At 36.1% G+C, this 17,397-nt stretch overlaps 1 protein-coding gene across 10 annotated transcripts in view; it reads right to left on the reverse strand.

Moving 5' to 3' along the window:
- Window positions 1–17,397, reverse strand: part of ARHGAP32 (Rho GTPase activating protein 32) — a 318,023-nt gene that overhangs the window by 115,557 nt on the left and 185,069 nt on the right. For all 10 annotated transcript variants that reach the window (XM_055356379.2, XM_063693674.1, XM_031016043.3 and 7 more), the window contains one exon: window positions 13,091–13,177. In XM_055356379.2, coding sequence (XP_055212354.1) covers window positions 13,091–13,177 — 87 coding nt within the window. The remainder of the gene's footprint in view (window positions 1–13,090; window positions 13,178–17,397) is intronic.

Consider the following 17,397-nt stretch of genomic DNA (forward strand, 5'->3'; position numbering starts at 1 on the left):
CCTGAATGATTGTTGGGTCAACAATGAAATTAAGATGGAAATTTAAAAATTCTTTGAACTGAATGATAACAGAGACACAACCTATCAAAACCTTTTGGATACAGCACTAGTGGTGCTAAGAGGAAAGCTCATGGCATTAAATGCCTACATCAAAAAAGTCTGAAAGAGCACAAATAGATAACTAAGGTCACACTTCAAGGAACTACAGAAACGAGAACAAACCAAACCCAAACCCAGCAGAAGAAAAGAAATAACCAAGATCAGAGCAGAACTAAATGAAATTGAAACAAGAAAAAAAAAAATACAAAAGAAAAATAAAAGAAAAAGCTGGTTCTTTGAAAAGATAAATAAAATCACTAGACCATTGGCAATATCAACCAAGAAAAGAAACGAGAAGATCCAACTAAGCTGAATTAGAAATAAATGGGAGCTATTACAACTAAAACCACATAAATAAAAAGATCATTCAAAGATATTATGAACTACTTTAAATGTGCACAAACTAGAAAACCTAGAGGAGATGGATACATTCCTGGAAATATATTATACAACCCTCCTAGAGTAAACCAGGAATAAATAGAAACTCTGAACATAGCAATAACAAGCAGCAATACTCAAATGGTAATTTAAAAAACTGCCAACAAAAAAAAGTCCAGGACCAGATGGATTCACAGCTGAATCCTACTAGACATTCAAAGAAGAACTGGTACCAATCCTAATTCACACTATTCCAAAAGATAGGGAAAGAGGGAATCTTCCCTAAATCATTCTATGAGGCCAGTATCACTCTAATACCAAAACTAGGAAAAGATATAACAAGAAAAAAGAAAACTACAGACCAATATCCCTGAAGAACAGATGTAAAAATCCTCAACAAAATACTAGCTAACTGAATCCAAGAGAATATCAAAAAGATATTACACCATGATCAAGTGGGTTTCATACCAGGAATGCAGGGGTGGTTTAACATAACCAAGTCAATAAATGTAATACACAGCATAAACATAAAAACAAAAGTCACACAATCATCTCAATAGACACAGCAAAAACATTTGACAAAATCCAGCATTGCTTTATGATTAAAACCCTCAGCAAAATCAGTATGGAAGGGACAAACCTTATAAAACTCATCTATGACAAACCCGCAGCAAACATTATACTGAACAGGTAAAAGTTGAAAGTATTCCCTTGAGAACTGGAACAAGACAAGGATGCCTCCTTTCACCATTTCTATTCAACATAGTACTGGAAGTCCTAGCTAGAACTATCAGACAAGAGAGTGAAATAAAGGGCATTCAGACTGGTAAAGAGGAAGTCAAACTGTCGCTGTCCACCAATGATATGATTGTATACCTAGAAAACCCTAAAGACTCATCCAGAAAGCTCTTAGATGTGATAAATGAATTTAGCAAAGTTTCAGGATACAAAGTCAATGTACACAAATCAACAGCACTGCTATACACCAACAGCAACCAAGCTGAGAATACAATCAAGAATTTAATCCCTTTTACAATAGTTGCAAATAAATAAATAAATAAAATACTCAGGAATATACCTAACCAAGGAGCTGAAAATCTCTACAAGAAAAACTATAAAACACTGCCGAAAGAAATCATTGATGACATAAACTAATGGAAACACATCCCATGCTCATGGGTAGAATCAATATGGTGAAAATGACCACACTGCCAAAAGCAATCTAGAGATTCAATGCAATTCCCATCAAAATACCATGATCATTTCTCACAGAACTAGAAAAAACAATCCTAAAATTCATATGGAACCAAAAAAGAGCCCACATAACCAAAGCAAGACTAAGCAAAAAGAACAAATCTGGAGGTACCACATTACCCAAATTCAAACTACACTATAAGGCCACAGTCACCAAAACATCATGGTACTGGTATAAAAATAGGCACATAGACCAACAGAACAATAGAGAACCCAGAAATAAAGCCAAATACAGCTAACTGATCTTTGACAAAGCAAATAAAAACATAAAGTGGGGAAAGGACACCCTATTCAACAAATGGTGGTGGGATAATTGGCAAGTCACATGTAGAAGAATGAAACTGGATCCTCATCTCTCACCTTATACAAACATCAACTCAAGATGAATCAAAGACTGAAATCTAAGACCTGACACCACAAAAATTCTGGATGATAACATTGGAAAAATTCTTCCAGACACTGGCTTAGGCAAAGACTTCATGACCGAGAACCCAAAAGCAAATGAAACAAAAACAAAGATAAACAGATGAGACTTAAACTAAAAATCTTCTGCAGAGTATACAAACAACCCACAGAGTGAGACAAAATCTTCACAAACTATGCATCAGACAAAGGACTGATATCCAGAATCTACAAGGAACCCAAATAAATCAGCAAGACAAAACAACAACAACAACAACAACAACAAATAATTCCACCACAAAGTGTGCTAAGGGTATAAACAGTTATCAAAAGAAGATATACAAATGGCCAACAAACATATGAAAAAATGCTCGACATCACTAATTATCAGGGAAATGCACATCAAAACCACAATGTGATACCTCCTTACTTCTGCAAGAATGGCCATAATTTAAAAATAAAAAAAAACATGTTAGCATTGATGTGGTAAAAAGGGAAAACTGGTGAGAATGTAAACTAGTACAACCACTATGGAAAACAGTGTGGACATTCCTTAAAGAATTAAAAGTAGATCTACCTTTTGATCCAACAATCCCACTACTGGGTATCTACTCAGAAGAAAGTAAGTCATCATAGGACACTTGCCCACACATGTTTATAGCAGCACAATTTGCAACTGCAAAAAATGGAAGCAGCCCAAATGCCCATTTATCAATGAGTAGATAAAGAAAATGTGGTATACCATGCAATACTACTCAGCCATAAAATGGAACAAAATAATGGCATTCACAGCAACCTGGATGGAGTTGAAGACCATTATTCTAAGTGAAATAACTCAGGAATGGAAAACCAAACATTGTATGTTGTACAATGTGGGAGCTAAGCTATGAGGACACAAAAGCATAAGAATGATACAACGGACTTTGGGGACTTGGCAGGGGGATGATGGGAAGAAGGGATAAAAGACAACACATTGTGCACAGTGTACACTGCTCAGGTGATGGGTACACCAAAATTTCAGAAATCACTACTAAAGAACTTATCCATATAATCAAACACCACCGCTTCCCCAAAAAGCTATTGAAATAGAAAAGAAGAAACATCTAATAACAATAATCTAAGTTTTACCTTAGGTAACTAGAAAAAGAAGAGCAAATTAAATCCAAAGTAAAGAAAAGAAAATAAATACTAAAAATTAGAGCAGAAATCAACAAAACTGAAAACAGAAAATTACCAAAACCAAAAGTGAATTGCTTGAAAATGTCAGTAAAATTGAGAAGCTTCTAGCCAAACTAACTTAAAAAGAGAGAGAGAAATACACAAATTACTAACATTACATATGAATAAGGACCGTCACTACAGATCACATGGACATTAAAAAGACAATAAAAAATATTAGGAGCAACTCTATGCCTGTGAATTTGTAACACAGATGAAACTAGCCAATTTTTAAAAAGATACATCCACCAAAACTCACACAAGAAGAAAAAGATATAGTCCTTAAAGAAATCTAATTAACAGTTAACAGCTTTGCAAAACAGAAACCAATAAGCCCAGATGTATTCACTGGTAAATTTTACCAAACATTTAAGAAAGAAATTATAGCAAGTCTCTATAACTCTTCCAGAAGACAGATGCAGAGAGAAGTGTCTAACTTCTTCTGGGAGGCCAACATTTTCCTAAGACCAAAACCAGACAAAGACATTCTAAGAAAAAAGAAAAAAAAAAAACTACAGACAAATATCTCTCATGAACATACATGCAAAAATCATCAATGAAGTACTAGCAACTATAATCCAACAATATATAAAAACAATTACATGCCACTACCAAGTGAGATTTATCCCAGGAATGCAAGGCTGGTTCAACATTTGAAAATCAACTAATGTAATCCATTACATAAACAGGCTAAAGAAGAATAAAAATCACATGATTTCACCAATAAACGCAGAAAAAGCATTTAAGAAAATCCATCACCCATTCATAAAAAACTCTCAGCAAACCAGAAATAAAGGGAACTTCCATAACTTGAGAAAGAGCATCTACAAAAAACGTACAGCTAACATCATACTTAATGGTGACAAACTTGAAACTCTCCCACTTGGATCAAAAACAAAGCAATGATGTTCCGTAATCAATTCTTTTCAAAATAGTATCAGAATTCCTAGCTAATACAATAAGAAAAGGAAACCCAAGGTATACAGATTGGAAAGGAATAAAACTTTGTTTGCAGAAGACAGGATTATCTACATAGAAAATCAAAAGAACTGACAAAAAATTCCTGGCACTAATAAATGATTTATAGCAAGGCTGCAGAATATAAGGTTAATATAAAAAACCTAATCAGTTTCCTGCATACCAGCAATGAGCAAGAGAAATTTTGTTTGGTTTTATTATTTTTTTTTTAGAGACAAAGTCTCACTCTGTCATCCAGGCTGGAGTGCAGTGGTACAATCATGCCTCATTACAGCCTCAATGTACTGGGCTCAAGCGATCCTCTTGCCTCAGCCTCCTAAGTAGCTGAGACCACAGGCACACACCACCACACATGGCTAATTTTTAAATTTTTTATAGAGATGAGATCTCACTATGTTGCCCTGATCTCAATCTCCTAGCCTCAGTCGCCAAGCATTCCTCCTACTAATCCTCCCAAAGTGCTGGGATTACAGGCATGAGCCAGCACACAAGGGGAATTTGAAATTAAAAATATATTAATGTTTATAGTAGCACCCAAAAAACAAACTACACAGACAGCTATATATCTAACAAAATACACATAACAGCTATATAAGGAAAACTACAAAACTCTGGTGAAAGATGTCAAAGACCTAAATAAATGGAGAAATGTTGCATGTTCATGAATAAGAAGGCAATATTGTCAAGATGCCAGTTCTTCCAAACCTGATTTACAGATTCAATACAATTCCAGCCAAAATCCCAGCAAGTTATTTTGTTGATACTGATTCTAAAGTATTACGGAGAAGCAAAAGACCCAGAAAAAACAAGACAACACTGAAAGAAAAGAAAAACAAAGTTGGAAGGCTGACACTACCAGACTTCAAGACTTATAATAAAACCATACTAGGCTGGGTGCGGTGGCTCACACCTGTAATCCCAGCACTTTGGGAGGCTGAGACAGGCAGCAGGAGCTCGACACCATCCTGGCTAACATGGTGAAACCCTGTCGCTACTAAAAATACAAAAAAATTAGCCAGGCGTGATGGCGGGCGCCTGTAGTCCCAGCTACTCGGGAGGCTGAGGCAGCAGAAAGGTGTGAACCCGGGAGGCAGAGCTTGCAGTGAGCTGAGATCACGACACTGCACTCCAGCCTGGGCGACAGAGCAAGACTCCGTCTCAAACAAACAAACAAACAAACAAACAAAAAAAAAGAAGCCATACTAATCAAGACAGCATGGTGTTGCCAAAAGAATAGACAAATTGATCAATGGAGCAGAACAGAGAGCCCAGAAACAGACCCATACAAAAGTCAACTGACATTTGACTAGGGAACAAAGGCAATACAATGGACACATGATACAGACTTGTTAAAGGGTGTTGGAACAACTGGACATCCACATGCAACAAGAAAATGATTCTAGACACAGACCTTACACCTTTTACAAGAATTAACTCAAAATGGATCACAGACTGAATGAATGTAAAATACAGAACTATAAAACTCCTAGAAGATAATAAAGGAGAAAATCTAGGTGACCTTAGTTACAGCGATGATATTTTTAAAAAACACAAAAGGCATGATCCATGAAAAAGATAAATAATAATCTGGACTTCATTAAAATTTAAAACTTCTGCTCTGCAAAAGACAATGTCAAGAGAATGAGAACATAAGCCATAAATCGACAGAAAATATTTGCAAAAGACACACCAATGGCCGGGTGCAGTGGCTCACGCCTGTAATCCCAGCACTTTGGGAGGCCAAGGCGGGCGGATCACAAAGTCAGGAGATCGAGACCATCCCGGCTAGCACGGTGAAATCCTGTCTCTACTAAAAATACAAAAAAATTAGCTGGGCGTGGTGGCGGGCGCCTGTAGTCCCAGCTACTCGGAAGGCTGAGGCAGGAGAATGGCGTGAACCCGGGAGGCAGAGCTTGCAGTGAGCCGAGATTGCGCCACTGCACTCCGGCCTGGGCGACAGAGTGAGACTCTATCTCAAAAAAAAAAAAAAAAAAAAAGACACACTGATAAAGCACTGTAAACCAAAATACACAAAGTATTCATAAAACTCAACAGTAAGAAAATGAACAACCTAATTAAAAAACAGGCAAAAGATTTGAACAGACATCTCACCAAAGAAGACAGATATACAGATGGTAAATAGCATATAAAAATGCTCAACATCATATGTCATTAGGGAATTCCAAATTAAAACAATGAAATGCTACTACATAACATATTAGAATGGCCAAAATCCAAAAACACTGACAACAAATGCTGGCAAGGATGTAGAGCAACAGGAACTCTCATTCATTGCTGCTGGGAATGCAAAATGGCACAGTCACTTTCAAAGGCAGTTTGGCAGTTTCTTATAAAACTAAAAACACTTTTACCATGCAATCCTGTAATCATGCTCCTTGGTGTTTACCCAAATGAACTGAAAACTTATGTCCACACAGAAACCTGCGTGCAAATGTTTATAGCAACTTTATTCATAATTGCCAAAACCTAGAAGCAACTGAGATGTCTTTCAGTAGATGAATGAATACATAAAATGTGGTATAACCAGACAACGAATATTTTTCAGTGCTAAAGTGAAATGAACTCTCAAGCCATAAAAAGACATGTAGGAAATTCAAATGCATATTACTAAGTGAAAGAAGCCAATCCAAATGGCTATATACTGTATGAATCCAACTATGTGATATCTTAGAAAAGGCAAAAACTAGGGAGACAGTAAAAAGATCAGTGGTTGTCAGGGGTTAGGGAAAAGGGAAAGATGAATAGGAGGGACACGGAGGATTTTTATAATACTATTCTGTATGATACTATACTGGTGATACATGTCATTACACATTTTTCTAAACCTATAGAATATACACCTCCAAGAGTAAACCCTAATGTAAACTATAAACTTGGGCGATAATGATGTAACAATGTAAGTTCATCAATGATAACAAATGTACCACTGTGGTGTGGGATGTCAATAGTGGGGGATGTTGCATGTGTGTCAAAACATGGAGCATATGGGAACTCTATATTTCCTGTTCAATTTTGCTGTGAATGTAAAACTTGTCTGAAAAATAAAAAGTTATTAATTTTTTGAAAAATAATCATCTTCCATCTAAGTAGTGTTACTCAAAAAAATAAGTGTCAACTGCCAACCACACAAATGCCTTCGGGAGCTTCAAAAAGTTAAGGCAGGGAATTAGATTTCAAAATGTAGTTCCTCATATATTCATGAAGTGATTTCTTTCAACTTCTTAAAAATATTTTTAGGCCAGCAAAAAGTCTGATCTTTTATATACATCTCCATTTATAAAATTAAAAATCTAACACATAATTTGCAAATCATCTAAAACTACATTAAATTCACTGAGTAAAATTATAAAATTAGTAAATACTTTGTATTTTCAGCAGATATAAAACAAGAACTTTAAATGTAAAGTACTTTCATATGTAAAAACATAGCCTTGATTGGCTGGGCACGGTGGCTTACACCTGTAATCCCAGCACTTTGGGAGGCCAAGGCGGGTGGATCATGAGGTCAGGAGTTCAAGACCATCTTGGCCAACATGGTGAAACCCCGTCTCTACTAAAAATACAAAAATTAGCTGGGCATTGTGGCGTGTGTCTGTAATCTCAGATACTTGGGAGGCTGAGGCAGGAGAATCACTTGAACCTGTGAGTTGGAGGTTGCAGTGAGCCGAGATCGCACCACTGCACTCCAGCCTGGTGACAGAGCGAGACTCCTTCTCAATCAATCAATCAATCAATCAATAAAATAGAGCCTTGATCAACCAATTTCCAAACAGACTGAATAAACAATCAGAGTATTTTTAAAGTTCAATAACTTTGTAAAGGAATAAATCAAAATCTCTTCCTTATATACTCCTGCCAAAATTTTAATTTGCTAATTTTTCATCTTAGTAATTATTGCTACCAGCTGGGCACAATAGCTCATGCCTATAATCCCAGCACTCTGGGAGGCAGAGGTAGGTGGATCACTTGAGCTGGTTCATGGCCAGCCTGGGCAACACAGCAAAACCTTGTCTCTACAAAAAGTACGAAATTAGCCAGGTGAGGCAGGAGGATCTCTTGAGCCTGGGAGGTCGAGGCTGTAGTGAACTGTGATCATGCCACTGTACTCCAGCCTGGGTGACAGAGAGAGATCTTGTCAAAAAAAGAGCAAGCATTACTACCAATTACTACCAACTACTACTATCCAAGCATGACAAAAATCAACAATTCTTGATAAGGCTGAGGATGCAGAATGAGAAAAAAATATCCCAACATATGTAGGATCAGATTTCTATGATAAGAATTTGTTCTTCTTTCACTCATTTATTCACTAGCTATTTACTGACCACTCACATGGTGCTAAGCACTGTAGTAAGCACTAGAGATGCGATACAGAAATGATAAACAATAAACCTTTGACTTCTTAGAATTTGTTTCTAGTGAGGAAAACAAATACTTTTTAAAGTAAACAAACACATAAATAAAATGATAGTTTCATACTCTGAAGAAATAAGGAGGGATCTACTTCACGTAGGGTCAGAAACAGCCTTTCTAAGGAGGTGTTATCTAAATCAAGTCCTAAAGACTGGGAAGCTACCAGATGTAGCAAGAGCACAGTGTGAACGGAGTCATGGGATGATCAAAGTACAGGAAAGAACTCAGGCCCTTTTACAAACTGCCCGAAAGCTGGTGTGACCACAGCATGGGAGTGAGGAGGGATGGTCCTGACATGATGTAGAAGAGGCAGGGATACCCAGATAGTGTAGGACCCTCGTAGACCTCGGTAAGTAGTTTGGGTTTAGCTCTACATGCAGTGGGAATCTATTCAAGAGTTTCAACCACGATACTAACAATATTTGATTTACATTTTGTACCATTCTGGCAGTTTATAAGGTTATAATACATTATGGGATGCAAACATCAGCCCAAACAAGAGATCATGCTTGAGCTAGCTTGGTAACAATAAAAATGGAAAGAAATGGACAAATTTTAGAAATAACTGTCATTCTAAGAACAGTCTTTGCTTATGTCCTTGGAAGTCCCTTTGTCATGGGATTATCTGAAAAACAATGGATGCTATCAATTATCTTTTTAAATGGATGAAGTTCAATGAAAAGAGAGAGAGAGGGAGAGACTTAAATCTCAGCCTGGCCCTATCCTAAATACAGAAATGTATGCAAGTTACTCAACATCAATGAACAGCACTTTACTCATCTATGAAATGGGAATAAATGACACCTACCTTTCACAGAAGCATTATGAGGTTAAATAAAAATCCTAGCAATCTGCCTATATATTTTGTTCATGCACATATGTTCTATAAATGTTAATATTTACTCCCACTCCTGTACTTAACAGCATTTTCTAATGCCCTGAATGGAAAAGGAGTTACTTAATATCAAGGAATGCATTTTTGATGATGGAATTTCAAGCATGAGAACATGAGAGCACAGGAGATATTCTGAGGCAAGGAAGCATTCCCCTGAAACCAAGTGATTACCCCACCTACCATGACACAAGAGCATTCAGATTACTGTATATATTTATAAAATACTTGATCTTCAGAAAAATCAAACTATTAAATATTGATGAATTCTGCTTAAAATACAAAGGTAGTTAATACACTCTTAACTTGAATAGGAACCATTAATATCAACTACTATAAAGCTGACAGTGAAACATTAAAATCCTAAGTATTTTACTAAGCAACAATTATTCTTATACCAACAAAACTAGATTTGCAGAAAGAAAAGATCAAAACAAGACTTTTATTACAGCACAGGTAGAAAAAAACACCCGCCACAGCTGGGCTTACATTTGCCATTTTAAAATGAACATTTAAAAGCTGATGCTTATTTGCTAAAGAATAAAGCACTAAAAGATAGAATACTTTTAGGACCTGGTAACACTGATGTTAAACTCACAAAACGTTTTATTCTGTGTAGTGGGGCTCAATATAATTAGTGTCTGGGTTTATCTAATTTTGGCCTTTTAAAATTATTAAATTTTATATCTACTGTGACATATTCCTGAGATTACTAGAATTTTTATTAATTTCCATTAATTTCAAACTAAATACATTAACTTTCTTGAGAAGGTTCCTCATCCACAGTAGCTGATCTGTTTGTTCTCTCAACAGACACCTTTGTTCGTTTACTCAGAGAACAGAATAAAAAGATAAGGGAGGGGATATCTGCAGCACGACATGTAATTCTAATTAATTACTATGAAAGGGAGGGAGTTGTGGGCTCACCACAGCATCACAGACCTATTATTCAAGACATCTTAAAAAGCATTTTATCCATGGCTAATATTCAGCTAAGACACACCAATATGGGTAAATGAGATCGGTATAACTAGTATCTGTTCTATTGCTTTGGGTCCATGCTATATCAGCTGTTTAAATATTTTTACTATCACTAAGATTACAGTCCCCAGTTGGCCTGGGTGCTCCCTTAGGGGCTCTAGATTTGAAGGTTCCAAATGTAAACTGGAAGACAGTTTACATTTCTGGGCTCACAATTTAGAAAGAAATAAAAACTTTTAAGGGCAGGCATAGACACATTTCAAAGTTTCCAAGATAAGACTGAAAGAAATCAGTATCACTTAACTTACAGAAAGAAAAAAGATCACAGCCAATCAATCTGTCACTTTTATAAGCTAACAGAACAAGAGAAGAAAGGGTTAAGATGAAGGACCAAGAATTTTGGTTAAATAAAAAGAACATCAAGTGATATTATTAAAAAGTAGAAACTGACAGAGATATAAAATTTGTAAATAAGTAGCTTCCGAAACAGATTACATCAGTGTATAATGGTGGTCTTATCTGAAGATTAAGCAGTTTCTCAAATTTGTTATAGAGTGAAATAGACACAGAAAAAGGTGGCAGTCAAGAAACTGAAATCCTTGTAGTCCCCACTGCTAACACTCAGTATAGCTTAGGACACCAACTTCAGTAATTTGGACCTCAGTTTCCTCACTTGCAAAATTAGAGAGTCTAATTGTATGTCTTTTTCTCTCTTAGTTATAAAAAAGTATGATTCTAGGCTAATATGGGTTATGGCTAACACAATATGGCAAGAATACAGGAGTAAGCCATGGGAATATATCAATGATTACATACAATGAGGCAAAGAACAGGTGCAAATGCATTATTACAATGCACTAAATTACTACTTTGATATAACAAATGGTATACCAAGTAGTATGAAATTTTTTAAGAAGCTTGACAAGATACTTACATCAGGAAACGAACTATCTATCTAGGTCACTAATACTGTACATGAATATACAATCAAGTAACAATTATACGTTATAATATTTGGTACCAAAATATCATGCTTGCCTTCTGAAGGTCATTTTAAAAAACAGCACAGATTTTTTTTAATTTTTTTCATGTTATGCTTTGTTCATAAGAAAAAGAACATTTGCATTCTCGAAGCATATGGAAATTAACAGTGAGAAAAAAGAGATGCTAAAATGTCTTAGGTTGTAGAGGGATTAAGAAATTCATTCCTGACACACCAACGATGTACTCTAGATAAAAAAGATATGATTTTCATCCATCTATTAGTAATAACTACCATAAATGCACTCAATATTTTCACTTAAAAATTAACTCACCAAATGGAAGCATTTTATGAAATATGACATGAAACTTAGTAATTAAGAGCTTCCCTACATTCTCAAAGAAGCCGAGGTGACATGCAATAAAACATATATAAACAAGACGTGAATTTGGCCATCTTACTTATTTATATACAAGCTAAAGTTTGATTTCCAATCCTATACTCTGACACCTAAAAAGAAACGCACTTAATTCTGGTAAGTTTTCCTTAAGGTGACCACAACTAAAAACTTCAGTATATCACACACGATGAAAGCATTGGACTTTTTTGGATCATTTAGCTTCAGGTACATGATTAATACTTTTTGAGAAAAAATATAAATGCCCACATCTTACTCTCTCCCAAAGATAGCTGAAAACTTTGTATAGAAGAAAGCTTTCCTCCTAAATGCTTTCTTTACAATGACTAATTCACCAGTAGGCAAAAAGCTCAAAGAATGTAGAATAAGTGAATAAAAGAACTATACTAAGTGCTTACATGATGGGGGAAATAATCAATGCTACAAATGACATATTTTAAGTCTCATTAAGAACAAGTCATGGTCATTACCTTCAAAAAAGTTCCAATATTAAAAGTCAAGAAATAACAAGCTACAAAAACATGCACATATCCTATTGTTACACCGAAGAGAAAATGTCTCAGTTACAAAAAGTGTGCATCTGAAGCAGAGATGACATAATCTACTCTTTTGCCATAATATGTGATCAATAGCTGAATCATTTAATGTAGTGATCAATAAATATCTTTCCTTTAGCCTTAATAAAAGTATTTTCACTTAAGGGTATAGATTAAACAATGAAACAAAAAATCTTGATTACCACAGTCATTGTTATTTACTCATAAGCGTCAAAAGCCTTAGGAACTTTCTAAAAGTGCAAAGAGGAGACATGCAAGTTGCAATGCTCAACTCTACATTCCATGTAGTATTGTATGAATACACTTATTTCTGTTTTAAAATAATACCATTTATTTTCTTACAATAGTCATTATTGCACAATCTCATTTCAGTATTATATAAGTATTTTTCTGTGGATTATATCCTTTAGGCAAATCACGTTATAGAAAGAAATTTAATCATCACTCAACCTAATTCTTAACTTCATATGAAATGGAGAATATATTCACAAAATCACCTGACAAGCAATCTGCACGAGGTAGACCAGCTCTTTAGATTCACAGCCATTTTTCATTACTTCATTCTGTTCTTCTGAAAGTGAAAGCTACATCACAGAAAAAAAAGAAGAGGGGGAAAGAAAGTCATGATTAGTAAACGAGAATAAACTAAGCATTCATAATACCTGGAGCATCATCTCCGGGTGAGCATCAGCTTAATGTGAGACATATCTTATATGAGAACTTCATTGCTTAAGGCAGATGAATGAAGGACTTGGTGTTTCAGATAAAATATATATCTGTATCTGTGTAGCTTACGTATAAGGGTCTTCACTTCCTTAATCTATTTAGTACATACATGAAACTAAGCACTGAGAGATAGTACGACATAACAGTTTAAAAGAGTTCAGACCTTATTACATAGATTAAAAACTGGCTGCAGATAACAGGTTGGGCCTATGGACATGTTTAATTTCAAAATCACAATGTAGTGCTGGGGGGAGGAGGTGGGGATGGTTAATGGGTACAAAATAAATAGAAAGAATGAAAAAGACCTAGTATTTGATAGCACAACAAGGTGACTATAGTTAATAATAGTTGTACAGTTTAAACTGACTAAAATAGTATAACTAGATTGTCTGTAACACAAAGGATAAATACTTGAAGGATGGATACCCCATTTTCCATGATGCTATTATTACACATTGCATGCCTGTATGAAAACATCTCATATACCTTATAAATATATAAACCTACTCTGTATCCACAAAGATTTGAAATTTAAAATTTCAAAAAAAAATTCACCATGTAGGTCTGCACACTGGATTTTAGTTTTATTTAAACCAGCTACCGACATGTAGAAGCTAAGAGGTTTCATGTGAAAAATACAGATTTCTGGCTTCTACTGAAAAATCAGAAAATTGGGAAGATTGGACCTACATTCTCACACGGGCAACAACTAGCTACAGCTGAGAAATGACCATCACCTTTAAATGAGGTGTATATTCCCCAAGAAAGTTTGTCACAGAACTGACTACCCTGTAGTTTTTTGTCAGTATCTAGGCTGAGTATTAATTGTCATTCATCATGCTACTTGCTTTGTTATTTTTCTTATACCCCACTTGCTTTACTCACTTATGTTACACACCTGCCCCATCTTTGGACGTCAATTTGCAAACGCGGTCCCAGAGATGGACAACCCTGAGTTATGTGTTTATAATTCGCTATGTAATATTGACCTACCTGCTTAGGCTCTCAACTGGAAAATGAGGATGATATAATATTATGTATTCTCAAGTTTGTGGGTATTAAATGAGATGATGCATGGACAGTGTCCACCCAGGTAACTAATACTTAATAAATGTAATGCACCATTATAATTCATACTATATGAAGTACAAGGTTGATGAAGATATATTCTCTATTGAGGAAAGTGGTATCACAAAGTATTTTTTTAAACTTCAGATATTAAATAGAAGTTGTTTACAAGATAACAATCATTTTCCCATTAGCCCAAAAAAGCCAGGTTAATGACAAAAGCATAGTTTAAAAAAGAAATAAAATAATTAAGGGTGAAAAGAAACCTACATGAACTAGTTTTCAGAAAGTGACAATACTTTCATGAGACAGAAGTGACTCAAAGATGTGCTTGGACGCCTGGCAGAGATACAAGAGAAAAAAGAATCTATGTTAGACAGGGTAAGGAGAAGCCAGCCAAACCTTGAGTAACTGCATATAAACTAAAGTGATAAACTAAAATTACACTGTAGTGTAATCACTAAAGTGATAAACTAAAATTACAACTCTCTGTAGCAGAGAGTTGACACTCACCCATCAACTGATTCCCACAGGTACTCACCAGGGATATCGGGTGAGTAAACCAAGGCTGCAGGAGAGGAAGAGAACTGAGAGAATGAACCTGTGAAGTATGGGAAGCCTTCCCAAGCACAAGGCAGCTAACCTCCCTTGACTGCGAGCAGGGCAGTGAAACGGAGGAAAGGAGAACTGGAAGATATCCCTCTGAAGACACTCAGGACACTCAACAACTGAAGGATGGAGGTGGCACAGAAAAGCTGGGAGAAACTGCAGGCCTTCACAGCTACCCTCAAAGCTCTTGCACAGGGCAAGGGGAAGAGTGCTCTCCAGAGGCACAAAACACTGGGGGAAAGAACTGGACAGACAAGAGAATAAGCATCCAGGCTGCAAAGCAGAGAAAGAGAACATGTTCTCCCTCAGCTCAGAAGATTTGGGCTTCACAGCAAAGCACAAAGATATCTTCAGCATCTCACCACTCTTCAGTTTTCCTTGTGAAAGAAATCTCAGAACCTTAACTTCAAAATATTTAAAGTAGTGATAAACTCAATCAAAGTAAAGCTGTCATAAAAGACCAGATCTATATCAAATACAGATCAGCCTGATGCAGCACCTCACTTCAACAGACTGAAAGAAGAGGAGATAAGCCCTTTCCTGGAGGTAAGTTTACTGACTTCAGTCTCAGCTGTTTCTTATATATTTCACATTAAAGAATTACAAAACACACAGATAAGCAAGCAAATGTGACACATGGTCATGAGAGGCAAGGGTAAAATAAAGCAGACACAGAATTGGGCCAGATATAAAAATAATAAGAAAGAGAATGTAAATTAAATATAATTGAGATTCTAAAATACAGTTCAACAGGCAAACAACACGCAAAAGCACACGAGAAAGAGAAGATTCTGGAAAAACGGCAGACTCACCAGGAATCGATCTTTCCACCTAGACAATAACTGCACTGGCAGAATCTGTCCAGTGGATAACTATTTTGACAACTCTGGTATCTACTGAAGGCCTGCTACTTCCAAGGGAAGGCTTGGATGGGAAACTGTAGTTCATTTTGGTCAACATCAGCACTTAAGAAAATAACAGCTCCCTATACCCCCCACCCCGCCCCGCCCCTGCCGCCCCTATAGCAGGCAGCTGTGCACATACTCCTGGAGCAGCATACACATACCTTACAAGAGTCAAGACAGACAAAAAGAACACTGCCTCCAAATTTCAGAGATCTATGCTGTGGCTGTGGATCACTTCTTTGGATTGCAGAGGTGCAGACAAATAGCTATGTGTCCATTAGACCTAGCTCCACTGTTTGCAGGCCCATGCTCCTCTGGCTAAAGTGACTGCCAGCAGACATAAAGGGCCAACGCCCTTTTCCTTCCCTGTCCCCCTTGATTTTTCTCTTTTTCCTCCTTTGGGAAAATATAATAGACTAGGGCATTCAAAAGCAACTGACCTATTCAAAAGACTTACAGAGAAAATTAGAAAGTGACTGCACACTCTCAGAGAAAGGTACAGACTTAGGAAAGACAAAAGAAGACATTAAGTTCCAACTCAGGCTGATCTTTGGCACAGAGACAGACAAGAACAATAAAAAAAAAAAAAAAAAAACAATAAAAACAGCAGTCCCTGGGGAAGGAGGAGAATCTGGTTTTCAGAGTTACCACATCATTAGATTCAAATGTCCATTTTTCAAAAAAAAAAAAAATCACAAGGCATATAAAGAAACAGAAAGTATGAACCTTTCAAAGGAAAAAATGAATCAAAATGAATCACGGTGGCTCACACCTGAAATCCAGTGCTTTGGGAGGCTGAGACAGGAGGATAGCTTGAGGCCAGGAGTTCAAGACCAGCTTGAGCAACATAGAACACCATCTCTACAAATCTACAAATTTTTTTAATAAAAATAGAAATAAAAAACTGTTTCTGAAAAAGATCTGATAGTAGGTTTACTAGACAAACAACTATCCTAAAGATGTTCGAAGACCTAAAGGAAGTTGTGGAAAAAGTCAAGGAAACATTATATAAACAAAATAGAAATATCAATAAAGAGATAAAAAGCCTAGAAACCAAAATCAAATTTTGTAGCTGAGAAGTATAACAACTGAAATGAAAAATTCACTAGAGGGATTCAAAGGCAGATTTGAGCAGGCAGAAGAAACAATTAGTTAACTTAAAGATAAGACAATAGAAATGATTGAGTAATAGGAAGAAAAAATAATTGAAGATAAGTAACAAGAGCCTAAGGGACCCATGGGACACCCTCAAGCAAACCAACATACACATGTAGGAGTACCAGAATAAAAAAAGAGAGAGAAGGGGCAAAGAGATTATTTGAAAAGATAATGGCCCCAAACTTCCCAAATTTGATAAAAGACATGAATATAAACATCCAAGAAGCTCAATGAACTCTAAGTAAGATAAACTCAGAGACACCCACACTAAGACACCCGATAATCAAATGTTCAAAATACAAAGACAAGGAGGCAATCTTAAAAGAATCAAGATAGGA

The sequence above is a fragment of the Gorilla gorilla genome, chromosome 9, assembly GCF_029281585.2.
Source record: "Gorilla gorilla gorilla isolate KB3781 chromosome 9, NHGRI_mGorGor1-v2.1_pri, whole genome shotgun sequence".
Lineage (NCBI taxonomy): Eukaryota > Metazoa > Chordata > Mammalia > Primates > Hominidae > Gorilla > Gorilla gorilla.